Raw genomic sequence first — 27,963 nt, forward strand, 5'->3', positions numbered from 1 at the left:
CGCGCGCGCGCGCGCCCAGCGCTCCCTTGCTCGCGCGCTCTCTCTCTCTCCCCTCCGGTCCTTCGCTTTCGCCCCGCCTCCTACCGTAATGCAGCGAGTATTAACCCCCATGCTTCTCTCTCCGCCGTCGCGTCGGGAATGTGCGCGCATCCCCGCTGCCCGCTCGCCCGCCTGGTTTGATGTAAGCGCGCAGCGGCCGCAGTGCCGGATTTACGGAGAACCTAAACAAGCTCTAGCTTAGGGTCCCACTCTCTTGGGCCCCCCAAAAATATACTTCTTCTTAATTGTATTTCACTATTAATATACTTCTTCTTAATTGTATTTCAGTTCAACGATTACTTTGATAAAATACATTATTTTGTTATGTGCAAATGGCTTTAGATACCTAGTAGGTCCATAAATTACCATGTAGCATCTTTTGAACACAAAAAACAGCGACAATTTGTTGTTGACTAAGGACAGCTGGACGTATTATTATTGTTGTTGTTGTTGTTATTAATTTATTATTTGTACACTGCCCATCTGACTGGGTTTCCCCAGCCACTCTGGGCAGCTTCCAACAAAGATGAAAAATACATTAAAATGTCACACATTAAAAACTTCCCTGAACAGGGTTGCCTTCAGATGTCTTCTGAATGTTAGGTAGTTGTTTATCTCTTTGACATCTGGTTGGAGGGCGTTCCACAGGGCGGGCGCCACTACCAAGAAGGCCCTCTGCCTGGTTTCCTGTAACCTCACTTCTCGCAGGGAGGGAACCACCAGAAAGCCCTCGGAGCTGGACCTCAGCGTCTGGGCTGAACGATGGGGGTGGAGACACTCCTTCAGGTATACTGGATACAGATAGGTAGCCGTGTTGGTCTGCCATAGTCAAAACAAAAAAAAAAAAAATTTCTTTCCAGTAGCATCATCCAGTAGCTCATACCAAGAACTAACTTAGTTGGTCTTTAAGGTATACTGGAGTCCATTTATATATAAAGGGCCCCATTACCTTCAATAGCTTAGGGCCTCATCAAACCTAAATCCGGCTCTGGGCCCCAGCCCTTAGGTGCTTCACCTCCCCTTGAGTAAACACCGTCAAGCCATGATGAGAATGTGAGAATATAGCTCATTCTGCTGGATCAGGTCCACCAAGAGGGCTCCTCTGGTTCAGCATCCTGTCTTCATGGTGGCCAACCAGATGTCTCTTCTAGGGAGCAGGACAAAAGCACCGCTCCCCTCCTGTGGTCTCCAGCAACGGGTACCCAGAAGCATTTACTGCCTCCCAACTATGGAGGTGGAATCCTTGAATTGTGGAGTTGCAAGGGACCCCAAGGGTCATCTAGTCCACACACCCCGCAACGCAGGGACCTTTTTGCCCCACATACCCTGAGATGAAGAGTCTCATGCTCTACCAACTGAGCTATCTGCAAACACACAACACAGCATTTGAACACAGCCACCATGGCAACTAATGGCTTATCAGAGGTCCAGAGGGGAGGAACACAAGAACAGACCATTTCTGCGGTGGCTCCCCGTTTGTGGAATGCCCTTCCCAGGGAGATTTATCTGGCACCTTCGTTACGTACATTTATGCACCAGGCAAAAGTGTTCCTCTTCAACCAGGCCTTGGGCTGATTAAACATTCTACGGCCTTTTAAATGTGTCTGTAAGAGAGGAGATTTTGGTTTGTTTTTGTTCTTGCTCTTATTATGTATCATGTGTTCTCATCCTGTCTTTTTGTGTTGTGAAATGCCCTGTGATTTTCGAATGAAGGGTGGTATATAATTTCAATAAATTATTATGATTATCATCTTTCTTCATTAATTTGCCCACTAGTCTTAAAAGTGTCGAAGTTGGTGGCAATCACTGCTTCCTGCTTCCGTTCATAGATTACAGTGGTGCCCCGCAAGACGAATGCCTCGCAAAACGAAAAACGCGCAAGACGAAAGGGTTTTTCGGTTTTTGCGTTGCTTCGCTAGACGATTTTCCCTATGGGCTTGCTTCGCAAGACGAAAACGACTTGCGAGTTTGTTCGCTTTTTTCTTAAAGCCGCTTGAAGAGGCGCAGTTGCAACGGACCGTGCTTCGCAAGACGAAAAACATCGCAAGACGAAAAGACTCGCGGAACGAATTAATTTCGTCTTGCGAGGCACCACTATAGGGCTTTCTTTTTAAAATTATGTGTGGCATATAGAAAGTGGACAGAGGAAAAGGTTCTCTCCCTCTCTTGTAACACTAGAATTTGCAGATATTCAATGAAGACGAATGCTGGAAGAATCAGAGCAAATAATAATAATAATAATAATAATAATAATAATAATAATAATAATAATAATTTATTTATACCCCGCCCTCCTCAGAGCATCTAACACCAAATATAAAAACAATTGAATGAAATACAGCTTAAAAAACAAGATTAAAATACAACATTAAAACATTAAAATGCAAGCTCATTTCAGTGGAAACTCAATCAAAAACTTTTTTGGGGATAAAAACGTCAAGTCTTCACCAAGGCTAACTTCACCAAGGAATTGTTCACAATGCCAAAGAATAAACTATGGAATTTGCTCCCACAGTGAGCAAGCAATGCCTACCAACCTGGATGGCTTTAAGAGGATTAGACAGATTCATGGAGAAGGCTGTCAATGGCACAAGGCCATGATGGCTGTGCTCTGCCTCCACTGCCAGAGGCAGTTGCTGGAAACCCCAGGAGGGGGGAGAGCTCTTGAACTTGGACCACTGTGAGAACAGGATGCCGGACTAAATGGGACACTGACCTGATCCACCAGGCTCTTCTTCTGTTATTAATTAAATTGAAATTAATTAATTAATTGAAAATAGAGGGAATGGTAAGAAGCAAGGAAGTGAGATGGGTGGGTAGAGGGGCATTGACTACTGTAAGATGGCTTTGGAGGCCATAGAAGAATACAGAGAACTCTGCACACTGAAGAAATCCATAAATTTTAATAAAGGTTATCACAGGCAAGACATTCTGATCATTCAACAGAGGCAGAGATGTTGCTGGTCTATCCTCTCACCTACCTGGTCCTTTTAACTGGAGCTTCATGACAGGAAGAAGTCCCTCCATGACTTAGTACCAGTGGAGCAAAATTGTTGTTTTTCTGCGCTCATGTCAGGACAGGAACACACGAGATTTTGGCAGATCACTTTCTTCTCACTCCCCATATCCAAACAACCAATTAGTGGTTGCAACCCCATGCAATGCCAGCAGAGTATTGCTACTTTCCCATCATCTGTAGCAACCAGCAACCATTGCACCCACTCCAACCTTGATGGCCAGCCTTCTGCCCTTTCTCCCCTCTCCTCCAAACCAGAAGATGAAAGACAGTTGTGTGGAAAGAGGGAGCGTTGGTTACAGGCCTGAAAATGTTTCCCATTCTGGGGTAGAGGCTGCAAACTAGGGCCCTCTCTGCCCCAGCCTGTTTGCAAGGCAGCCTCACAGTCAGGATTACAATTCCTTTTCCTCTTAAAAGATCTGTGAACCACCACATTTCAACATGGGTCTGCTAAACCTCTAGTGCTCCTCCCCAAATAAGTTCCTTAGTGTGTCCTCTGAACATCCCCATCTGAAGGAAAGGGAAGCAGGATGAGAACAAGTAGCTGATGGTCTGGACATGACACAAGTTCTATCTTGGCACGGATGTTTTTCCAAAAAAAAATGTATTGTTACAAGTTGCATAATTGTACAGTGCAGCATCATTGCATCGATAAGCCTTACACTTTGTACAAAGGGCACTTAAGGAAGAAAAAGTTATTTCAGAGGAAACCTCTGTCAACTGATATCTCTCCATGTTCTAGTTTTAAATGAGTAAGCAGGGAAGGGGCACAGTCCAGAGGCAGAACAGTTGCTTTGAATGCAGAAGGTCTCAGGTGTCTCCAGGTAGGGCTGGAAAGAACTCTTGCCTGAAACCCTGGGGTTCCTAGCTGGCTAATATCTATCCAACACCTCGTGCTGTTTTGTGTGTTGTTAAAGCTAAACTGGGCTCTTAATGACTTCTAGATTTTATTTAGTTATTATAAATATTTTTATACCACCCTTCAGTCATATTTCCTGGTTATTTCAAAGGGAAGAAGATCTGTTGCAATAGTTGGCAAATGAGGTCCACATCCCTCCAAAGATGCTCATTGTTTCACAAAAACTCTAGACTTACAGCCCTCTGCCAACTAAAACCAACTCTGCAGCTTTCATCAAATGTACCACACAAAGCACGCAGACAGTGGCTCATGTTTTTGATGCCCTGTGGGCTGCTCGTTTGTATGATTTCGCCAGGTAATATCTCTCGGCAGATTCCTTCCTACTGGCTTGGAGTTTTAAGGTCTTCACCTCCTGGAAGTCTTGCATCAGTCTCTTTTGCAGGAGATGGCTCTCCCCTCCATCCCAGTACTTACAGAGCATGGTTCCTCCAGGTTCCAAAATGTGCTGAGCCAGATCCAAAAGAGACAAGCAGAGATGGATCAACTTATGATGATCTAGTTGCCGGATACCAGTAGCATTGGGTGCCATGTCGCTCAGGATAACATCCACCATCCCTTTAGGGAGCACTTCCTGGATTTTCTTTTGGGTCATTGGATCTGTGATGTCAGCGCGAGGTAAGAGGACTGCTCCGTCCAGAGGGAAAACATGAAGGAGGTCAACTCCAAGAACAAAGCCGATTGGGGCATCTGGATCTAGAAAACAGAAGTGTCAAACTAAGAAGGCAGTTTTTAAATGTGCAATCTATCCAGTGGGAGGTAATGGTTGAAGCATCAGACTAGGACTTGGGAGAGACCAGGGAATGAATACCTCCTTCTCAACTTGCCTTAGGAAGTTTCATCGCATTCACTATCCACAACCTTCTTACACAGATGCTGACTAAGTACTGTCAGCCTCACCCACGCCCGGCACAAGAATCCATTCCAGCCCATAAACGTTATTTTTAGCAAGCCTCCCCATAACAAGCTATTTGAGAAGCAACCCTTTCTGTAAAGATCAATATTTCAGAAATCATCCTCATCTATCACTGTCTCATATTGTCATCAAGCCACTCAAGAGTCAGCCAGCAACAACATTTTCCGCTTTCAGAGCACTTTTACTGACATTAATGAATTAAACCAAGTTCCTCCGAGACAACCCTCGCCTTCGTTTTCCAGAGGGAGAACCCATGATAGTAAATGAATTCTCTGGCAAGGATGGAAACAGCATTTATAAAAGACAAGGGGGAGAAGGGGGAGTGTTCCTAGCCAAGTATCATGTGTCACATTGTTTATTTATTTAGCTAAAGATAGATGGCTATAAATAGACAAGCAGCTATAGGACCATCATGACATCTTATGGGGAGCTTTCAAAAGCGCAAAACCAGAGAAACAGAAAGACAGGCCCCTACTCCTACAGAGATTACAGGCTAAAATAAACTATGGGAAAGGACAACTAGAAACAAGGGTGGTGGAGGAAACAAGTACTGAATATATATTCATTTAATTTATAGCCTGCCTCTCTTCCAACATGGGACTTTAGGGGATATCCATGCATTGACCAGATCAGCCACATAAGGAGGGCCATAGGTCCTGAAGGAGACAAAATAAGTCCTGCAGCCTCATTTCTTGCGGAAACATTTTCCAGTCTCCAAGGATTCAAAAGACACTGCTTGGACATTTTAAAAAATCGCAAAACTATGAGGGTTAAATACTTGTGGCTTTATTTGAAAATGAAAGTGATAAAGCCAGGTATCCACACTGTTGTGACGCATCTGCCCCACAGCAATTATAACTAAAAGTGGAAATGAGTCACAGATTACAAGGCAGGTCAGCAGTGGCTCTGACCACCCATAGTTTTAATTCAGGAATGGGAAACGTTCAGTCTTTCAGGTGCTGCTCGATTCCAATACCCATCAACCCCAGACAGCATCACAATGATCGGAAGTCACAGGCATTGTAGTTCAGCAACCTCTGTAGAGCCGCATGTGCTTTGCTCCTGTTCTAAATGCACTCACCAGAACCCATAGCATTGACTCTCTGGACTGCAACCTGAGCCCAAGCACCAGGGGCCGTGCCACAGTCTATCACACGCAGCCCAGGGCAAAGGATGCGGTATTTGTCATCTACTTCCAGCAGTTTGTAGACACTCCGGCAACGATAGTGCTCCTTCTTGGCCTTCTTCACATAAGGGTCACTGAAATGCCGCTCCAGCCAACGATGCTCTGCTCCCGTTTTGCTTTTCAGAAACTGTACAGCAGTGTGGATCATCTGGTGCTGAAGCAAAAGATTTGGCATTTTCCAGTATCTATCGGGGAGGGAAGGGCAAATTATTCTACTGCTCAATGGGCACAACCCATCTGTTGACTATGGACCCGAATCTAGAATTTGGCACCTGATTGTCTGGATTATCAACACCCTTCCCAATTTGTGTTTCTAAAATAAATGCACTTCTGTAATCCAAACCCCCAATCCACCATGCTGGAAGGGGTTTGCATGAGGATGAGGGGTGATATGATAGCCATGTTCAAATATATAAAAGGATGTCACATAGAGGAGGGAGAAAGGTTGTTTTCTGCTGCTCCAGAGAAGCGGACACGGAGCAATGGATCCAAACTACAAGAAAGAAGATTCCACCTGAACATTAGGAAGAACTTCCTGACAGTAAGAGCTGTTCGACAGTGGAATTTGCTGCCAAGGAGTGTGGTGGAGTCTCCTTCTTTGGAGGTCTTTAAGCAGAGGCTCGACGACCATATGTCAGGAGTGCTCTGATGGTGTTTCCTGCTTGGCAGGGGGTTGGACTCGGTGGCCCTTGTGGTCTCTTCCAACTCTATGATTCTATGAGGTGTCCTTCTGCTCATCCCTGCCTGGATCCACTGGCCTCTGCCAGTAAGGAGCATCTTAGTGGCATAGGTGCAATCTATGCAGGGCTGGCAGGGCCCAGGACTCCCCAAATTTTCAATGAAGGAGTCTCCCCCCCATTTGACGTGGTGGCATGCACATGTCATGGAGAATCCGCACGACACATCAGTGACGTGCGTTGAGTGATGCAGGAGGGAAGGTGCCCCTGCCAGTGAGCCCATCCTAAAAGGTGGGCAGAAGCTACTAGAGGAAGAGTAGAAAATGGGAAACTTTGGTGGCAGGGAGGAAGTGGAGCTGGGCTGGCACAGGACCCACTGAATTTTAACCCATTTCCCACCACCATTCTATCCTGGCTGGTGCAAGTAGCAGGACTATGGATGTGACAATGGCTATGCCACCCCATAGTCAATCAGGGTGACTTTATTGCCCCCTAACTCTGCATAGGATCAGGATGTAAGATTGCAATCTTAATTTGCAAAGTGTTGTACTTTTAATGTACACATCCCCCCCCCACACACACACATACCCTGTGAAACCTGCCACTATTTCTTCCCAATTTACGGAAGAGAAATGCAACTGACACAGACTTGTCCAGGTCTGCTCAGCATTGTGGTGACACAATGAACCCATAGCAGAGGAAGGAACAGAAGCCAGGCTTCCTAGATTAAAGTTGGGCTCTTTCCGCTCTGCCTCACACTGGTAGCATTATCACTGATCATTTTATGTGGAGTCCCAACACCCCCTGTGTATAAACTTCCTCATTACTACTGTTTTATCAGGCTAACTTTTTCAGGTCAACATTCTGATAGTGTGGCAAGACGGAGTATATAATCCTTTATGCGCAGGCGGTCCCATAACTTTAGAAGCTGCACAACAATAGGGCTGCCATACGTCCAGAATTTCTCAGACATAGCTGGAATACTGCAGTCCCAATCCTACACAACAAACAGTTGAAGCTACTCCCAGCAAGTAGGTACAGGGATGGAGAAAGCTTTGGTTGCTGCCTTTCTGGAAGTTAAACTGGTCTTAAAGGGGCAGAAGCTTGTCAATTTGATAATATGGCAGCTATAATTTCAGATGGGGGGGTAGAATCCCCACCTTTTAACTCACATGATTCCTTTTAACACCAGCAGTTTGAGGGGCCACATTCCCTCAATCTTCCAGGGGCCACCTACTAAAGGTGGATCACTGGGGCTGATGGGAGTTGTAGTTCAAAACATTTGGAGGTCACCGGGCTTTGGTTTAAATACTTATGGAAACTGCTGACAGCACCTTGGAGGAGAGAACATGGTGGGGGAGGGAGCCGATTTGATGCCTTTCCCCCCTAAACGGTCCCTCTTGCAACACAAACAAGCGCTATCCCCAAGAGCAGGCACCCCCAAATTCGGCCCTCCAGATGTTTTGGGACTACAATTCCCATCATCCCTGACCACTGGTCCTGTTAGCTAGGGACGATCGGAGTTGTTGTCCCAAAACATCTGGAGGGCCGAGTTTGGGGAGGCCTGCCCAAGAGCAAAGCTCAGTTGCTAGAGCATGAGACTCCTAATCTCAGGGTCGTGGGTTCGAACAAAAGGTTCCTGCATCGCAGGGGGTAGGACTAGATGACCCTGGGGGTCCCTTCCAACTCCCTCAATCTTATGATCCTACGATTCACAGGGCGAATGTTTTCCACTCCCCCACGTGCAAACCCAAGCAACAACTCCACACAAACGGCCGACTAAGGCATCTTTAGCCGCGTGAAGCTCCGGTGCAGAGAAAGGGAAGGCGGCGGGAGGAAGCGGGAGGAAGAGGGCGCTGAGGCTGGAGGGGTCAAGGGGAGGCGGGGCGCCGCCTGGCAACCCTTCGCCCGGCCGCCCTGAGCGGGTTGTCAGGCTGCCGCTCCCCGGTCCCGGACCGAAAGAGAGCCGCTCGCTGCTCTCGGGAGTCCGGCTTCGCTTCCCGCTGCTTACCGGCTCATGACTTCTCCCTCCGCGAGGGCCGCTTCTTAGAGCGGGGGACGCATTTGGGTGTTGCACCAACCTGGGACGCTCCCTCAAGCGTCCCTCCGGGGAACGGCGCCTCGTGCGCTGGGTTCCGCCGCACATTGGCACCTGGGCTGAAGGAGAGAAAGAGTGAGAGAAATATACCATTTCTTTTTCTTCTTCTGAGCAGGCTCTTCCTCTTCCTCCTTCGCAAGCACCGCCTCGAGAAGGTCCCCGCCTGCTCGCCGGGTTGCATTTTCCCGCCTTGCTGGAGAAGCTGCCACAGGGATCTTTGGTCTGGTAGGAAAGGCGATGTTTTAAAGCTTTTAATGTTTAACAGACCATTGTATTTTAGTATTTTGTTGGAAGCCGACCTGGGGAAACCTAGCCAGATGGACGGGGTATAAATAATAAAATTATTATTATTATTATTTAAAGGCTGCGATATTCCACAATCCCCTCTTAGGGCAACAGCTTCTTTAGGGCAGCCAATACGTCCTCGAAGTAGCTTCATATTATTTGGTAGTTGGGGGGGAGCATTATTTTGCTTATTGTTTCCTTTATTGTTTGTGCACAGCTAATGTTTTTTATTACTATTTGGGGAGACTGGGGGGTGGGCCTTGTTTCTCCAATATGTTGCATGGCATCAGGGGTGCCAACTTGAATAAAATATTGGCGGGAGGTAAGCCCCACCCCCACATAATTGAGCAGGTGACATGGCACATGCACACCATTTGAACGGCGATGCCCATCAACTTTGGGGGGCCCCAGCCCCCTGAAATATTTTATTGGGAGGAGCAAAGGTGCCTCAACCCCTAGGTCGTTGGCTCCTATGCATGGAATATTAATATGCTATTTATTTATCTGTTTATTTATTTCATAAAATGTAATACACCGCTTGCTTTAAGAAAAAGAAAAAGCCTCAAAGTGCTTCACAAAAGGCAAAACAATCAAGAAAAATTCACAACCCTACTTTAAAACATACAAAGGTTTAATACTTAAACCGATTAAAATTACCTCAACTTTCTAAACGTCTGGATCAGCTTGTTTCAACAAGACTGTTTTTAACAGGCGCTGAAAATAGTAGGGTGAAGGCTTCTGCTTGATCTAATAGGGCGTTCTGAAGTGCAGGTGCTGCCTACTAAGCAATTGAGTCCTTGCAAAATGCAGAATGGGTATTGTATGGCACCTGTGGTAGTGCCAATTCCGTCTATCGAAGCAGTCAAGTGGGCACATGTAGGGTAAAGTGATCTCACAGGTAAACTGGTCCCAAGTTGTTATGGGCTTTATATGCTAATAGTAACATGATTCCCCTCCCTTTCTATGGTATAATGTAGTTATGTTATATTTCAATGTACATGTTTTGGAGTCTTTTTGGCTGGCCATCAACTAATAAAGTTTAACAAATAATAATGATGATTTTGTGATATATGGATTGGTGTGGTGAATAAATTGGCTCTAAGAAAAATTTTGCGTTTTTTCTAATGGGCCAATAAGCCTGCATTTATTTTCCACAACTACCCTGTGGGGTAGGTTAGGCTGAGAAACTGACAAAGGTCAGAGCTGGGTGGGGATTTGACAAGCATACCACATTGGCTTTATGTGGGCATCATTGATTCTGAGCACACATTATCTGCTGCTGGTCTCCTTGCCTTTGTAGAGCTTAAAGCATGCTGACAACAAAAGTATTCACTCTGGTCCTGGTGGTGCAACCACGGCGAGTCTTGCTGGGCATGAAAAAACGTGGATTTGGGGCTGGGCTCTGGAACGGATTTGGAGGGAAGGTGCAGCCTGGTGAGACAGTTGAGCAGGCAGCAAAAAGGTAAGATTGAAATGACACCAGGCCAACACAGGTCTTCCTAGTGCCTGTAATAGATTGTTTATTCATTATAGGCATGCTTTAAATATTATTTACAGAAAATACAGACATTCAGTCATATAAACAATAACATTTAAAAATATACATTTTAATGTATAAAACAAACATTCATATCCTTATGTATTAAAATTCCTTCCTTCAGGGATAGCTTGAGGAACCGAGGAAGATACTAGTGATAATGAGAGATGAATTTCTAGGCCTTATAGACAAAATAAAAACTGACAAATTGGTGGGTCCAGCTGGCGTCAACGCAAAAATTTTCAAAGAATTCAAATGTGGAATTGCTGAGCTAACAAAAATATTCTACTTGTCAATAAGATCATCCTCCATACCTGGGGACTAGTCACACTTCTCTGAAGTCTCTCAGCCCCACTCACCTCACAGGGTGTTTGTTGTGGGGGAGGAGGGGAAAGGAGATGGTTAGCCGCTTTGAGACTCCTTAAGGGGAGTGAAGGGCAGGATATCAAGTCCAAACTCCTCCTCCTCCTCTTCTTCTTCTTCCTAATTGCTGCAGTGTACATGGCGAAGCTTTCACTCTGTTGTGAGGGAAATGCCTTCTTTTAGAGGCTGCCACCACGTTCCAGGAAGGTTTTCTAAAACTAGCCAAAACATTAAATCAAAGGGGTAATTCCGAAAAATGGAAGCTATCAGAGAGGTGCCAGAGTGATGCTGAAAACCCTGCCCAGGGTTCCCATTATCCTTGATGGGGAGTGAAAGCCAGAAATATCCAACAGCACACATTACTCATAGCTAAAGACAGGTCTAATTAACAGCATCAGCTAAACATCCACAGGCTTTCAGAGTATTAGCAATTCGCTCTCAATTGGAAGAATAATAGGGCAGCTGAGAAACAACCATCTGCCAGCATCAGGTACAAAGTGAACAGTTTAAACTGCAATTAATGCCTGCTTCCAAAGTATGGGCAGCACGGTGATAGATACCCACTGGCATGGGCAGAAGGCAAGAGCACATGATTCTAAAGCTCACACCAGGCTTTTCCATATAATGCCAAATAGCATCTGAACCAGCTCTTAAGTATGCTTACAGTAGCTGGCTTTGTTGTACCGTATTAGCCTGAATATAATCCACACTTTTCCCCCAAATTCCGACGGGGAAAAGTTAAAGTGCGGCTTATATTTGACACCAAAGCGGCACAGCTTTCCCTCCCCCACCCCCAGAAGCAACCTGGGAGCGTGGGGCAATGGCGCACCACTCCCAAGCCTCCCCCGAGCTGTCGGGGGGGGGGGGGAGGCCGCCAGCAAAGCTGCACGGCTGCCTCCTGGCACTACCTCCCCAAGCCTGCACTGGCTGCCCCCTGTTCAGGGCAGTAGTGGCGAGAGGCAGGCATACAGCATGCTTGAAACTGGGTGCCAGCACCAGCTTGGGCAGCGGGGCACCAAGCGTGCCCGCCGCTCATCCCCCGGCAGTACCACCCTGGGTGGGGGCAGCCAGCACTGGCTTGGGGAGGTAGTGCCGGGAGACAGTAGTGCCAGGAGGCAGGCGCACAGTGCGCTCGGAACTGGGCGCCCCCCATCCCCCATTCAGGGTGGGAGTGCCAGGAGGCGGGCCGCGCCCACAAATAGGCCTTTAAAATTCAGGGTGCAGCTTATTTGCGGGTGTATCTTATATTAGGGCCAGTACGGTATATTGGAGTTGGTATAATCAGGTGAAGTCAAGTGCAAGAATCCAGGCCAAATGCCCCACTGTTTTTCAATGAGATCTGTGTCATTATTGTTGGGGAAGTCTCTTTTTTTCTGGAAAACAGAAGCATCAATTAGCTCATGCACTCTTACTGCAAAATTAACCTTGCTCATTATATTCAGGGAGCTACAGGAAGAGAGTGGACTGATGGTGGACACCTTGCAGAAGATGGGACAAATAACTTTTGAGTTTGTGGGCAACACTGAGCTGATGGAAGTCCATATTTTCCGCACCGACAGTTTTCAAGGAGACCCCACAGAAAGTGATGGTAGGAATGTGGTTGGGAGTGGAAGAGTCATAGGAATACTTGCCCTTTTAATTCCTTTCTACTTTCCCCAATCTTACAAGTATGAAGTGCTGGATCTTTCAGATAACGAATTCCACCCACCGCCAGGGTTACTGGGGACATGAGATGGTTTCATCTTTCCATCACCCAACCAGCTCCCGTAATTATTTGGCTAGAACTTGTGAGGAGTAAGGCTGCATCGTGCATTAAATGAGCACACCTTTAACTGCTCAGAAAAGTTGTCCGGTTATTGCAGACTGTGTAGGGTGGGAGGAGTGGCTACAAACCATCATAGCTGTGTTCTGTCTCCGAGGTCGGAGGCAGTAAGTGGCGCTGAATGCCAGTTGGTGGAAACCACAGCAGGGAAGGGGGGGCCCTTTCTAGAGGCCAACCAACTTGAACACCAGGATCCACTGTTTTGTAGAAAGTGGTTTGAGAGAGATGTAGCATGTCCCCTGGTATGTGCATACAATTTTCATTTGTTTGTCTTTGTTTCTGGTGAAACAATTTTTTTTAATCAATCCACAAACTTAGCAGACGTGGGGCGAGTGCAGAGACCAAAAATAATTTAAAGAAGATCTGTTTTGGTCCTTAATCCTTCTTCCCTTGTGTGCATGTTCCCGCTTCCCTGCAGAAATGCGTCCACAATGGTTTGACCTGGACCAGGTGCCTTTCAAGAACATGTGGCCAGATGATATCTACTGGTTTCCTCTTCTGCTCCAGAAGAAGAAGTTCCTTGGCTACTTTAAGTTCCAGGGGCAGGACACTATCTTAGAATACACCCTGAAAGAAGTGGAGAAGATATAAGAGCAGGCCAAGGACGTTAAGCACTTCATGGCTGAGATGTGAACCATTGGCCATATTGGCCGAGAACCAAGCAGTTAAGAACTTGACACAAATGACCCTTTCCATCAGCTCCACAGCGAAGGAAACAACTCTCTCCGGCAAGTGCGAAGCTAGCGACAAAGCAGGGCAGCTGCTCTCTTGCAGGAGACATAGGGCAACACTTCTTAGGCATGCCCAACTGCCTAACTGCCAACTGTTCCTATTTCAACACACAGGCCAACAATTTCACTTTGCAGCAAAAGCCGGGTTAGTGCCTTCTTTATAGTGTTGTCTTTCTGTATCGTGTTTAGGCTCCAGCTCCTCCGTTCTTGAGTAGATGTTAAACTGGTTGCACATTAGTGGCTTAGCTTTTTTCTCCTTCCTGGTAATGGTTATGGACAGAAGCTGCACATCCCAAAGGCGACCACTTCTATGCAGAAGTTTTATTGACTGTAATGGCAAGCAGGAGAGAGACTAGTGAGTCGCTTCAGGGCAGGAGGCATCGCTTCCAGGTGTAATTTGTGTTAAAAATAAAAGTCCCAATATACTGTTTTTCTCAGTGCGGCCAACTGGAGGATTTCAAAACACCTACTTTGTTGTTGTTGTTTAGTCGTGTCCGACTCTTCGTGACCCCATGGACCAGAGCACGCCAGGCACTCCTGTCTTCCACTGCCTCCTGCAGTTTGGTCAAACTCATGCTGGTAGCTTCAAGAACACTGTCCAACCATCTCGTCCTCTGTCGTCCCCTTCTCCTTGTACCCTCCATCTTTCCCAACATCAGGGTCTTTTCCAGCGAGTCTTCTTTTCTCATGAGGTGGCCAAAGTATTGGAGCCTCAGCCTCAGGATCTGTCCTTCCAGTGAGCACTAGCAGTGCATAAAAGACACCCAGCCTTCTCCCGCTCTTAGTGACTAGTATTCACTAGCATCTTGCTTCTGAACATGTGGGGATGTATATATTCTAATAGCAATCCCAGTTCTATCTGCATAGAACCAAAATGGTGCCATCCACATGCAAAGAGGAAGCTATCTGCAGGCTTGGGGGGGTCTCCCAGCATTTGTAGAAGAATAAGTAGGCTTTAGGAAAGAAAATCTAAGAGGGCAAACGGCCCAAAGCAGATCCCTCTTATCATAACTAAAAGCCAGTGAGAATACTTCAGTCTTAAAGTGCCCTTTTATTTCTTTTGTTTTAAATGTCTGTCATTCAATCTCCTCAGTTTGAGTGTTCATTGCTCCACACGCAGCCAAGAAATAACCAGTCACACATCAAGAGGTTTGAATAACCAAGCACCCTGACACCATCTCAAAGACGAGTAATAAATTTGCAACTGAAATAAACTTTTTTTTTTTTTATACAAGTTTCATACATCATTCACGAACACACATTTTTGTAACATTTGATAGATTCTTATTTTATTTTTTTTGGATAGTCATAAAATCTGTAAACATTTTTTTTTAGTTTATCAGCTGTAGTAAGACGTTCTCCAATTCCTGCAGTTTGATAAAGTGCTTTATTTCTTTTTAAAAAACAAAACAAAAAACACTATGCAAAGTGAGAAGGAGACATGAAGTTTGCAAATTTCAAAAATACTGGGAAGAAAAGCACCCCTTATCAACTGGCGGTTTCTAAAGGGGAGGGGAGAGGTTAAAGAGTCGAGAGTTTGCCAGTTGTTCCACCTGGCATTCAGAGTTTTGCCGTTGAAATATAACTTCCCTTTAAGGCTTAAGACATTTACACACTGCAGAGCTATTCTCATTTCCTACATGGATGTGGCTTCCCCAAAAGAGTGAACACATAAAAAACTGCTCTCCAAGTAGAGACTAGATTTTCTGTCCAACAAGAGCAGCCTCTTTGACTAGTAGTTTTATGCAGCTGTCCTCTGACTAGGCAAAGCTGGAGGAAAACTAAAACCACATTAAAGGCGTTTGTCTCAGTCACCCATTAATGCCATAAAGTTATGTGCACATGAATGAGTAAACCACACTGATTTTGGTGGGGTTTACTTCAGAGTAAACATGTATGTTCAGAGCCATGCACTCCTGTGCTCACTGGGAAGCAAGTCCCACCAAGTTCAAAAGGGACTTGTGTATAAAATGGAATACAAGAAGAAGCTGGCTTTTCGGATGCTGCAAAAACATCCATTTCATGTGGCGCATGCGCAATTAAGCCAGTTTGGTCCTCCTGAAGAAGGCGAAGCCCCCCCAGGGGAAGGCACCATAGGCGGCTTATGCCTGCCCTCTTTTGTTACCAACACACAAAACAAAACCTTGCTGGCTGCTCAAGCTTGAAGAAATAAGATTAATACTTTTAATTTGCATTATAAACTCTTTCAAAAATATACTATTTTAACATATAAAAGAAAAGGCAGGTCAGTTTTTCTGCAAAAAAAGTAGAAATGTGCACTTTGCAGGCCTTCAGGCTGGTTTGCAGCCCGAGTCCCCCTAGGCGGCGTGCTTAAACCAGGCATGACCAACCTGGTGCCCTTTGGATGTTTTGGAGAACAGCTCCTGCCAGCCCCAGCCAGCACAAGTAGCCCTTAACTTATAGGCAAGGAGAAAGCCCCAAGGCCTACCTGAGCCATCGGTTTGGTCCTAAGCAGGTGAAATATCCCGACACCAGAGCTGGACACTGATGAGGTCCTTGTGTTGGTCAGAGCTATTCCCTGCGTCGGGGAGAGGCCTGCAGCTTCTGATAGCTATTTAAAGGAGGAGAAACCAGGAGGTTGCCCCTTGAGGGGGGAAAAACAAGGCAAGGAAAGGAGGGAAGTCTGGAGAAATGGCTCCTAATCCCTCCAGTCATAAGGAGCAAAACATGTGCTTCAAAAACTAACAGACCTATATTTACATTGAGGCAAGTGTACTGTTAAGGCACATGTAGATTTGTTTTAAAATGTGGTCCCAAGAAGGCAAAGAAGCCTGTGGAGAGGGAGCCAGGACCTCCCTCCTTTTATATATTTCATCTATGAAACACACACATCCCTCAACAAAGGCAGATCTAGCACAAAAAGTCACAACAGAATGTCCACCTGCAGTATGAATCTGGTTCTGCAATTTGCAAGATTACAGACCAGTCAATCCAACCATGTTTCACCCACTAGTTTAATCCCACCCCCAATGCTACAGTGGGGCTGCCTGCTTTTTAGTCTCGTAATTAAAAAAAACAAACCCCAGCACAATACAGTGGTACCTCGGGTTAAGAACTTAATTCGTTCTGGAGGTCTGTTCTTAACCTGAAACTGTCCTTAACCTGAAGCACCACTTTAGCTAATGGGGCCTCCTGCTGCCGCTGCGCCGCCGGAGCACAATTTCTGTTCTCATCCTGAAGCAAAGTTCTTAACTCGAGGTACTATTTCTGGGTTAGCGGAGTCTGTAACCTGAAGCGTATGTAACCAGAGGTACCACTGTACCATTAACCTGGCTACACATTTATCCTTTGCCTTCCCTCACCTGCTATGCACTGTGTGGATTAAGGGGAAGTTATCCTGGTGACATCATAGACACCATTCCTGCTGCAAACTTGGGGGGGGTGTTTTCCAGAGCCTGACCCTGGAGAGGAGGAGGCCCCTTTGAATGTCAAAGTTAAGATCCATCTTCCCCAGTAATTGAAACAAGCCGCCATTACATCAAAGTGGAAGGAGAGCTGGGTCAGAAATTCGGATAGAGGGGCTTTCATTGCATTCTGTACTGGGGTCTATTGATAAGGATACAGCCTCCTGCCAATGTATCTGGCAGTGAGGGACAACCATTACACTCTCCTCCTCAACCACAAGTATCTTGCAATTCTAAAGGGAAGAACGAAGCAAATGCTTCACACACCTTTTGAAGCTGGAAATAATGTGGCTGCTTCCAATGTGATCCCCATGCCATGCTTCTGAAAAACGGCTGATGGCTGCATACTTCCATACTGCAGTGCGATAATTTTTTTTAAAGCACCGAAAACGTGGGAGACAAAACACAGCCAAACAGATAAAATATATGAAATGCATACCAGTGAAAAATATAAACCACAAGATATCTGAATTAACAGACCATATCAGAAAGCAGTTCAGAATATATTAAAATGTATTTATCTATATCTCTAAATCGGACTAATAAATCTCCCAGCCAGTAAAATAGCAAACACTAAAGTGTGCGAAGTTAATATATTTGCTTGCTCAATTCATTGTTGATTTTCTCTTTAATTCATCCTTAAGACATTATACTTGGTTGAGTAGTATTTGATACTATCTCAGTTTAGTAACTTTGAAATCTGTGCCTCATTCCTTTGTGGAATGCTAAATTCTTTTTTTGACTTCATTAGTCCCATTTGGAAATAAGTGTGTATTTGATATACAAATTATTCTTATATTCTGCATGGCTTTCTAAAGACAGCCTTTAATGGAGATATTCCACATTACATCTTCCTGTCCTGGTTTTCACCATTTGCATTTGATATATTTTGGAGAGGATGTTTACCCAGAAAAGGATACAGCTTCCTTGCGTGTGTACATCACTGCAAGCACACCACGCTGGAACAGAAGCATATGCAAAAGACGTTTTCTGCTATAAAAGGTCTAATTTCAACTGTCCCTTTGGTCCCTGGCCAGCAGTTGGTTTTGCTGGAGAACCACTTTTAAGAAGTGGGAGGTGGCAAAGGTATCAACTGCCACAGGCAACATGAACTGCTGGTGTGCCCTAATGCCACAGACGCAGCTCCCTTTCCGCACATTGTGACTGTGTATATGATACCGGCTGAAAACACAACTCGATTGTCCTTTTCTCAATTCAAATTGAAGCCGGTTTGGAGGGAAATGCATCAAACTGCAGTACTCTATAAGGAATGAACGGATCATAGAATTGTAGAGTTGGAAGGGAACCCCAAAGGTCCTTTAGTCCGACCCCCTGCAATGCAGGAATCTCAACTAAAGCATCCATGGCAGATGGCCGTAGATATGGCTTGTGGCTCACGTCACATGCTCACCACTTCCCAAACACACTGTAGGAGCACACTTGATGCAGAGTAAATGGGAGTGTGTACACAGCCTCTGTGTCTTTGGGCAGGCGATTAGGCAGCAACAGATTTGGCCCATGGCACTCTGCTCACCCTCACCTTTGCCACCTACATTCTCAGGAACATATAAAGCAAGGCACATAGGAAGCTGCCTTATACCAGATCAGACTATTGCCCATCTAGCCCAGTCCTGCCTTGTCTGGCAGACAGTGGCCCTCTAGAGACTCAGGCAGAGAAGGACCCTCCCCAACCTTCACCTGCTGCATGAGCCTTCTAATGGGAGATGGCAAGCACTGGATCTGGGAGCTGTGACCACTGAGTGCCGATCCCTCCCTTAATAAAAGAAAATAAAAACTCACAAGAATCCTTAGAGGATAGTTACTTTGCAAAAGAGTTGCTTTCCTAGGGCCAATCAATAAACTCCAAAAATATTCAAATTGAAGAGTGTATCAGCAACAGAAGGCTCCTAGCAGAGAATAAAACCAAAGCTTTTGGAGCAAAGAAATTCATCGTCGCCCCAGAGTCCTTCAAAAACAATATAAAAGGCGAGAGACTGAATCTCAACTCTGCTTAATACCAAGATCTAAATAAGCCTTTTGGCTGAACAAACAGCCTTGTTGTGCCTCCTTCTACTTGAGCGAGTCAGGAAGTCTTCCATTAATGTGATTTTCCCATTTCACCCAAACTGGCAAACTACGGTATGGTCAACAGCTTCAGAGCAGGCCAGTACATTAAGCCAACATCACACCATGGTTTACTATTGTGGCTTATTCCAAAGCTGTTAACCACAGCTTCCTGGTTCGGATGAATGGGAAACAAGTGAGTGAAAGAGTCACTGCTGTGTTTGATCAGTCGCACGAAGGGGCTGTGCGCACAAGCAAAACTGATGAAGCAGAGATAACAACCGTTTGAACGTGCTCATTCTCGCTCTAGGCACTGTCACATTTCCCGGCAGCCCATATATCATGGAGCAGCTCAAAGCAGCAAAACGAAACAACAAGGACTAATATAGCCAATGGGAGGAGACTTCTCGACATTCGTATGCGCAGGAGCACAAGCTCCTCCCTTTCGCTCCCTGCCACGCCCCACAGTCCAAAGGCATTAACTAGGAAAGAAGTTGACTTCCTGGGAGGACAAGGGTAGAGCTGACAAGTTGCTTGATCCGGAGAAAAGGCAGCTCAGCTTCGGCTTCAGTTCATTCCAGACTTTGCTCATCTAAAGGGAGGAGGAGAATAATAATAATAATAATAATAATAATAATAATAATAATACATTTTATTTATACCCCGCCCTCCCCAGCCAAGGCCGGGCGGCTAACAACCAATAATAAAAACAAGTTGAATGAAGACAACTTAAAAACAAGATTAAAATACAACATTTAAACATTAAAATGCAGCCTCATGACAGGAGGAGAAAGGAAAAAAGAGGGGGAGGGAATCAAATTGGCTCCAAGCCAAAGGCCAGGCGGAACAACTCTGTCTTACAGGCCCTGCAGAAAGAAATCAGATCGTGCAGGGCCCTGGTCTCAGGAGACAGAGCGTTCCACCAGGCCGGGGCCAGTGTTGAAAAGCCCCTGGCTCTGGTTGAGGCTAATCTGACTTCCTTAGGGCCCGGGACCTCTAGGGTGTTGCTATTTATGGACCTTAAGGTCCTCCATGGGGCATACCACAGAGAAGAGGAGAGAAGGGCACAATTTGGCATTCAGGCAAGGCAGCGAGGTCCTTGAGGGGCTGCACCCAAGGCAGCGTTGTGGGGCGGGGGAAGCATGCCTCAAGAGTAAGCCAAACTTTTACAGAAGCATTACACAGAAGACTGAACCCCTGACTTTTTCAAGCCTTGTACTTCTTCAAAGCAGTCCACTTGTTGCCATTAGTAAATTGCTCTTTTGGAAGCAGCAATATGGAGAGAGATATGGAAAATGTTGTGGAGGGGGTGGGAGTGGAGTATCCTGGCTGACTGGCAAAAACCCAGAACAAGGAACTCTCTACTCTGCAACACTGGGTTGCAGGTCCCATTCATTCATTAATAAATACACACTGGCTTAGAGGGAATTCTGCCTTCACCAAACCCAAAAAGAACTGGGAATTCTCACGGGGGACCCTTTAAAAAACCAAACTGGCAGAAGCAGAAAGGAACGATCACCCATCAAGTATCTATTTATATAGACAGAGAAAGATATACAGATAGGCTGCAAATATTTTTTAAAATTTGTGCTGTTTTGTTTTCCCATCCTGGGCTCCTGTGAGAAACAACTGAATAAGTAATACAGTGGCACCTCGGGTTAAATACTTAATTCGTTCTGGAGGTCTGTAATTAACCTGAAACTGTTCTTAACCTGAAGCACCACTATAGCTAATGGGGCCTCCTGCTGCCGCCGCACCGCCGGAGCACGATTTCTGTTCTCATCCTGAAGCAAAGTTCTTAACCCGAGGTACTATTTCTGGGTTAGCGGAGTCTGTAACCTGAAGTGTATGTAACCTGAAGCGTTTGTAACCCGAGGTACCACTGTACAATCGTATCTTGGAAGTCAAATGAAATCTGTTCCAGAAGTCCGTTCGGAGGTCCGTTCGGAAACCAAAGCGCGGCTTCCGATTGGCTGCAGGAAGCTCCTGCAGCCAATCGGAAGCTGCGCCAGCCACATCGGATGTTGGGGTTGCAAATAACATTCGCAAACCGGAACACTCTCTTCCGGGTTTGCAGCATTCGGGAGCCAAAACATCCAAGTACAAAGGCGTTCAGGATCCAAGGTACGACTGTAACAGCAATTTTTTTAAAAGGTGCTCACCTCCTTGTGACCTTGGATCTGTGAATTGACAAAAGCCCCCAAGATGTGAGATGTTAGAGGAAGGTAAATGTGGATCAGTTGGGTCTCTTGGTGCAGACAGTACAGTGAGAAGTAATTCCGTAGCTCCATAGTCAGAATAGCGTTCTCTTGCTGTAAAAGAAGAGGAGAGATTGGTGGGATGCTCCTGAAGCAGACACAGAGGGCAGGATGGATGCAATATATGTAACTCAACAGTTGTCTCTCATGCTAGAATAGGGCGATTTAAGCTCCACTGTTTCTGGAGCTTGAGCACCCACAACAGCAAGAGCCCCAGAGGTTTGTAAGCAACCACAAAGATGAGGCAGCAAGTCATTATCAACAAGGGGAGGCTGTTATTGGACATGCTGCCTTAACAACCATGGGGTTTGCCCAACCAGTCAGTGACTCACATATACAGCAGGATACAAACATAACTGAGAGTGCAGGGGGCAGCAAGAAAAAAGCAGATGGCTTTTTTTCTTGATCAGGTCAGGCCATACAAAGCCTATTATCCCCTTCCTTGCTCCACTGAAGCAGCTTCCTCTACTTCCCAGCAGTGGCGTAGCGTGGGTTGTCAGCACCCGGGGCAAGGCAAGTAATTTGCGCGCCCTAACCCGTGGATTTGCGCCCCCTAACCCGTGGATTTGCCCTAACCCCAGATGTTGCGCCCGGTGCGGCCCGCCCCCCCTGCACCCCCCACGCTACGCCACTGCTTCCCAGGCTCCCCAGATCCGGACTGTAGGAGCACCTAATCCCCTATGAGACTCTCTATGTCTTTTAGGGACAAAGCTCCACGTCTCGTCTTTTACAAAGTGCTTCCTCTTTGGTGGTGCTCTGTCAACAGCAGCCTGCTTAGCCCAATCTTTTCTGGCTTTCCACCAAACTACAACCTGGCCTTGTGAGCAAATGCATGCTGTCAATTGTCAGATCTAGTTTACTTTTTGGTTTTACCTGTTTGGTTTTTGTTAACCTGGGAATGCTTGATTCCTGGATGTTCTTAGAGACTTTAGCAGGAGTTTTAGATGGTTTTACCATTTTCCTTTTTTAACATGTCACATATATACCACTCTGGGCATTGTTATGGTCAGAACACACAATCCACAACTAAATCAAAGAGGTAACTCTACACTACTCAGAGTGTGTCTTTGCTTTCACCCAGCCCACCAGTATTACCCTATTTTGCACAGATACTGAAGGTGACTAAAACCCAAAACCACTCTGAACCATTGGAAATCTTGACTAGCAAGAGTTTCACAAGGCACTGCCCACAGCCAGGTGGGCTAGACACTTGTCTGGACAGAATGCACAAAGCCCTGAATGCTTAGAAAGTACATACAGTGGTACCTCAGGTCCGTACTTAACCTGAAACTGTTCTTAACCTGAAGCACCACTATAGCTAATGGGGCCTCCTGCAGCTGCCGCACCGCCGGAGCACGATTTCTTAACCTGAAGCACTATTTCTGGGTTAGGGGAGTCTGTAACCTGAAGCGTATGTAACCTAACGCGAGGTACCACTGTACAATGGGAGAAGCAGGAGATTGTACCTCCACTATTCGGGATTCCAGCTGCTCCACAGACTCTGGCTCTTTGTTCTGCACTGTGGCACTCATCATCTGCCTCTTCATCATGCTATATTTATGCAAGGCTCTCTGGTGCTTGTGTAGAACTCCCTTCTCATGCCTCTCGCAAAGATCCTACATCACAGAGAGAAAAGTCAGGTCATTCTGTAAAAGAGGATGCTTTCTATACAGCTCAGATCCACATAACAGTGGTATAAAGAGGTGTGGGATATAAATATTATTGATAAATTAATATGTGTCATTAAGGTAAGCAGGGGAATACACAGGAGAAATGATTTCGAGGAGATACGGAAGGTGTTTTTAGAATTTGTACTGTTAAAGTGGAAAGGGATCAAACCAACACAAGAGGTGTTGAAATTTTGGGAGGTTGGATAGTTACAATGGAATGGTCTCAGTGGTGGGGTGAAAATTTTTGTTCTTATTTATTTGTGATTATTACTTTGTCAAAATAAAAAAATTAAAATAGGGGGCGGGAAAGAACCACAGAACATGCTGGGAAGATAGCACAGGAGAACTGATAAAAAAAAGATTTAAAAATAAAAGGTTCTGCAATGCTAATATAAGCCCGCCCATATATTAAAGGATTCAGAAGACCTCATCCATCCCAAACCCTTGTTTGGTTGGAACAATGGAGAGGGCTTTTTCTGTGGATGCACCCAGAGATGCCATCTTTCAGGGTGGCCTCCTTCCACTGCAGCATACAGACCTCCCTGTTTCAAAAAGGCTTTTGGACTGTAGATATTGAGTTTTACCACCACTTGGTTTTTACTGTTTGACTCCCCAGTTTGCATTTTAAATGCACTGCAGGAAACTGTTCGCTGCCAGCAGTGTGTGTGTGTGTGTGTGTGTGTGTTTTGTATTTTATGCTCTGTGTTTCGTGCCATATATCTAAAATGCTTAATAAAAAGATTTGCAAAAAGACCAACTTGGCCCATCTTGCTCCAAGAAATAATTATTATTTTTATGATGCAGTCAATTTTAAAGAAGTTAAAAAGAATTACCATCTTAAAAAAAAAAGGTTTGTTAAATAGCAGGTAGCATTTGGAGACACAGGAGGTTGTCAAGGGCAATAATAATGAGCACACTGGGGGGAAAATAATGAGCACAGCAGAGTTTCTTCTCTGCCAGCACAGTCTGAATGTTTACCTGCATCACTTCCCAATATCAGAATGAAACAGATCTCTTGAGCTGGGAAGCTTTTCATTCAGATCTTATATTTGCCACAATTTCACTATGTGGGCCTTAAGCAACACACCTTTTCTCAGCCTCTATACCCCCCCCCATCTGTAACAGGGGGGACGTAGGTAAAGGTAAAGGACCCCTGACCATTAGGTCCAGTCGTGGACGACTCTGGGGAACCGGCGTACAGCTTCCGGGTCATGTGGCCAGCATGACTAAGCCACTTCTGGCAAACCAGAGCAGCGCACGGAAACGCCGTTTACCTTCCCGCCGGAGCAGTACCTATTTATCTACATAATTGGCTCCCATAGTGAATTAAAACACCACAGGAAGTTAAAATACATCATACAAATGCAATACAAAATCTTAGGATACATGGATGTAAGTAGGATAAGGGGCTGGTTCACATGTTACACTAAACCATGGCTTTGCAATACTTAGACAAGCCTCTGACCCAGAGCAAAACAGAGATTACTTTCAGCTTCAAAGAACCGCAGTTTAATGTTGCATGCAGATCAGGAACCCTTGTTGAAAACAGACAACTGTTAGTTAAAACAAAACATTGTCATAATTTATGCTTTGAAGTTGGCTTGTTTAGCAACTAACCATAGTTTGTGTAAACCAGGATTCCTGGTTTTGAACCTAACACTAAACTGAGATGATCTGAAACTGAAAATAACCTTGGCCGTATTTCCTACCCTGCTCCACCTCCCAGAGCCAGCACACAGCCCTGAAAAAGGCCCAACTTGCCACCAGAACCTCCCAAATGTCTAGTTTGGCCTCCCAGCTCATTCCTTGGATAGCTTTCCATTAAGCCTCGTGTAACGCCCTCAAGCAAGCACACACAGCTGTTTCTGAGCCATTCACTCACACACTGACAGGGCTTACTTTATAGGACTGGAGCAAGTCCAGGAAAAGGTTCAGCTTCTCCACCACATCATTCTCTTCCTGTTTACCCTAGAAAGCAGAAGGGCAAATGAGTGAAAGAAACAGGGTGGACTTGGGCTGCAGTCCATCCAGGCACAGAACACGGGGAAAGACATTTCCAAGTCTCTTGTCCCAACATCTCCAGTCTCAAAGACCTACAGTGGGAGTGCCCTGGACTAACAGGCTTGGATGCCAAGGCTGTCCATCTAAGCAGGGCCTGAGAAAGGGAAGTGATGAGCCAGGAGGCTCCGACTGGGAATCTGGAAACAGGGTTCGATGCCTTGCTCTTTAAGCCACCAGGGCTGAAAAGAGGATGACCTGGCAGACCACTGACACTCTGCAGCGCCCACACCAATAATGACTGAAAGCTGTTGTGCAGTTAGCTCATCAGCCAGGCAGAATCGGATGGTTTGAGGAGCCACCAGGGGCACACCCGGCCTTATATAATAACCACACCCTCCGACTGCAGTCCCCACTCTAAGGCATTTGACAGCCAGGCTGGCTGCTCTACGGGAGCTTCATATGGCTGTCAAAACAAACAGATGACTCTTCACAGCAGAAAGAGAGAGGAGCAAAGTGTCCCCAAGTTCAGAGAGAAAAAGGAGTGATTGAGAAGAGAGAGCGTGTGTGCCAAGACCACTCTTCAATTAATCAGCACCTTCCCCCTTAAACATATTCATGCACATGCACCAAGCCACCACAGTGCTACAAACTCAGCAAGGCGTGGACAATTTAGGTCGGGTTCCTTCCAGTGATGTAGAAGGAGATGGAGAAGTGTCAGGTACGCAAATCTGGGTGGGTGTGGAGCTCAAGTTATGACTCCCGTGCCTCATTTTCCTTTCTCTGGGCCACTGGCCTTTTAGAACCTGCCTGCCCTGGGCTGTGCTACTTGCTTCTGACCCCTCCAGATGATAACCAGTATCCCTATGAACCAGAAACATGGCTGTTTGCAGGTCTGATTCTGCAGGGCCCTGAATTTTGATTTTTTTGGGGGGTGGGGGTGGGGGAGTGCTATGGGGAAAGAGAGGCACAACTACAAAGCCCGTTTCCTTCAAGGAAGAAGCAGCAGGAGCTCACCTGTTGAACAGCTTTGTCAGCCAGCAGTGCAAATTCGACAGAAAGGCCTTTCAGGGCCTGTTTGAGGTTTCCCCAAGCACTATTGTTCAAAGAAGCCCAGGAAGGGAGTGGGGTTGTGTCGGAGCCCAGAGCACTACAGGAAGAAAAGAAGCATGCAAGAGGGTCTAGGAAGAGGCTTCCACAAAGCCCACAGGCTGCCCAAGGGTCCCCTGTCCCAAATGACAGCTCTGTTTTCTTCTTTAACTAGACCCTCATTATGCTTTGCAACTCAAGACCCTTCCCCCACCCCCAGCGCACACCCTCTTCTTCTGCAGCTGACAGCTACAGAGGATAAAGTGATCAGTGATCATTGTCAGAGTTGCCTGTGATCTGGATCAAAAATGAAAACCGCAATTTTGCAATAACGTAAACAGGATCCTGCCACTTGCACACATTTTGCAAACTGAGCAAAATGTGTATATATTAATTTGTTTACACACTTCCAAGCACATCATTGCAACCCGCCGCCCCCCCCCCCAGGTGCTAGAAACTTGCTTTAAACAAAATGAAAGCAGATTCCAAATTCTGCACCCACCATCAAATCCTGTGCTTGGACAGTACTATCACAGAATCACAATGTTTACACAGCCTTGGTCATTGTACCCAGAGGCAGAGCTAGATGCTCCAGCACCTGGAGCGGCGCTCATGCTGTGCACCTGGGGGGAGGTGCCACGAGCGGCAAGCATCCCAGGGGATTGCCACCCATGGCGAGTGTGCCAGGGGGGTGCCACCCACGGTGAGCGTCCTAGGGGGTTGCCGCCTGCGGCGAGCGGCAAGTGTCCCGGGGGGTGCTGCGAGCGGCCCAGGGGGGCAGAACGGCGATGTCACCCCCTCTCAGGGATGACACCTGGGGCGGGCCGCACCCACCACACCCCTTTTCTCCACCAGTGATTGTACCCATCTGCAAAATTAAGGCTTGTTCAGATCTAACATAGGACAACATATAGCAGCCAGCAGAAAGAAAGACTTAAATCAGTTGGTGCAGGGAGTGCCCCGTGTGGCCACACTGAGGGCACCCACTTATTGCAATTTCACTCTCCAGTCTTGCCTGGTAGCTCTTTGTTTATTAAACTCAAGCTGTCCTAGCCTTTTTAGGGAGCATGCAATGATCAGGAAACACACCTTTCTTCAGATTATTCATGTTCCATCAGAAAAGGTGGAGACTAGCTCCAAAGATCCCCACGGAACAGGAATGTGAGCTCATACAGACACACAGTTCTTGCAAAAAGGTATCACACCTCTGCCACTAAGGATCAAACCAGATGAGATAAAGGTCACCTGTTGTGGAATTTCTTCCAATGCTGGCAAACAGAAGCAGTGGACACTTGATGTGGATCAGGGCAGCAGCAGCACAAAGGAAGGAAAGCAACACCTTCTCTCTCTGCAGCATTTCCCCAAGTTTCTATGACTCCAGTCCCACCCTCTAAAGAAGTTGCTATTTGCCCCATTTGGGGAAACATTCATGCACATAGGGAACACCTTTGTGTACAGAGCTTAAGGGGACAAACAGATTTTGGGTGAGGGTGATGGGGAGATGTGATTTGTTTCCGGAAAACAGTGCAAAGGGGAATCGTTACTCTCCCACCCCACAGCACCACAGTCCCAAAACAGATCAGGGCCCCTCGACAGCTGCAATTTGCCATCATGTAAAAAGTGACCGGACAGATCTCCATCATCTCATCTAGTTTATCCTGCGTTTGAGGTTGCAAAAGAGATAGTTCAGTCGAATCCAGTTCACCTTAGTTCCTTCCCAAACAAAAGGAGGTCTGAGGCATTGTCAACTGCTCGGGAGGCTATCCTCTCTGTTCGATCCCGCAGTTTGTAAAAGCTGTTGTAGATGTTTCGGATCAGCTCCCTGCTGGCAGCAAACTGGACCTGGATGTCAGCTGGCAGGAAATCCTAGAGT

The 27,963-nt window shown here is 46.1% G+C and overlaps 3 protein-coding genes across 5 annotated transcripts in view; 1 reads left to right on the plus strand and 2 right to left on the minus strand.

Moving 5' to 3' along the window:
• Positions 1-2,923: 2,923 nt before the first annotated feature.
• Positions 2,924-8,941, minus strand: MRM2 (mitochondrial rRNA methyltransferase 2; the record flags this gene model as incomplete). 2 transcript variants are annotated; one of them, XM_083585888.1, is made up of 3 exons in its annotated part: positions 2,924-4,667; positions 5,969-6,227; positions 8,762-8,941. In XM_083585888.1, 3 exons carry the CDS (start codon positions 8,939-8,941, stop codon positions 4,222-4,224), a joined length of 885 nt encoding a protein of 294 aa, XP_083442014.1. In that variant the 3' UTR covers positions 2,924-4,221. The 2 variants fall into 2 exon arrangements, with proteins under 2 accessions (XP_083442014.1, XP_083442015.1); XM_083585889.1 differs by having other exon boundaries at positions 5,969-6,258; positions 8,762-8,876.
• On the plus strand, positions 8,934-14,016 carry NUDT1 (nudix hydrolase 1). Of its 2 annotated transcripts, none has more exons than XM_083585949.1 (4): positions 8,934-9,073; positions 10,434-10,595; positions 12,476-12,621; positions 13,274-14,016. In XM_083585949.1, exons 2-4 carry the CDS (start codon positions 10,444-10,446, stop codon positions 13,444-13,446), a joined length of 471 nt encoding a protein of 156 aa, XP_083442075.1. In that variant the 5' UTR covers positions 8,934-9,073; positions 10,434-10,443; the 3' UTR covers positions 13,447-14,016. The 2 variants fall into 2 exon arrangements, with proteins under 2 accessions (XP_083442075.1, XP_083442076.1); XM_083585950.1 differs by lacking the exon at positions 8,934-9,073 and adding an exon at positions 10,011-10,031.
• Positions 14,017-14,783: 767 nt separating this feature from the next.
• SNX8 (sorting nexin 8) overlaps positions 14,784-27,963 on the minus strand; it is a 35,483-nt gene continuing 22,303 nt past the window's right edge. The window contains exons 6-12 of the mRNA XM_083585800.1: positions 27,796-27,956; positions 26,019-26,151; positions 24,903-24,971; positions 22,800-22,949; positions 21,238-21,387; positions 16,870-19,667; positions 14,784-16,649 (exon numbers count right to left, since the gene is read on the minus strand). Of these exons, the coding sequence (XP_083441926.1) occupies positions 19,554-19,667; positions 21,238-21,387; positions 22,800-22,949; positions 24,903-24,971; positions 26,019-26,151; positions 27,796-27,956 (777 nt within the window). The 3' untranslated portion in view covers positions 14,784-16,649; positions 16,870-19,553. The remainder of the gene's footprint in view (positions 16,650-16,869; positions 19,668-21,237; positions 21,388-22,799; positions 22,950-24,902; positions 24,972-26,018; positions 26,152-27,795; positions 27,957-27,963) is intronic.

This window comes from Podarcis filfolensis, assembly GCF_964270895.1.
Source record: "Podarcis filfolensis genome assembly, chromosome: 14".
Lineage (NCBI taxonomy): Eukaryota > Metazoa > Chordata > Lepidosauria > Squamata > Lacertidae > Podarcis > Podarcis filfolensis.

Bases quoted from the DNA above. Each gene is read 5' to 3' on its own strand.
- NUDT1 (XM_083585949.1), top strand. From the start codon at position 10,444: ATGCTGACAACAAAAGTATTCACTCTGGTCCTGGTGGTGCAACCACGG. The intron at 10,596-12,475 runs GTAAGATTGAAA...CATTATATTCAG, and splicing joins GTTGAGCAGGCAGCAAAAAG to GGAGCTACAGGAAGAGAGTG. The intron at 12,622-13,273 runs GTAGGAATGTGG...GCTTCCCTGCAG, and splicing joins AGACCCCACAGAAAGTGATG to AAATGCGTCCACAATGGTTT.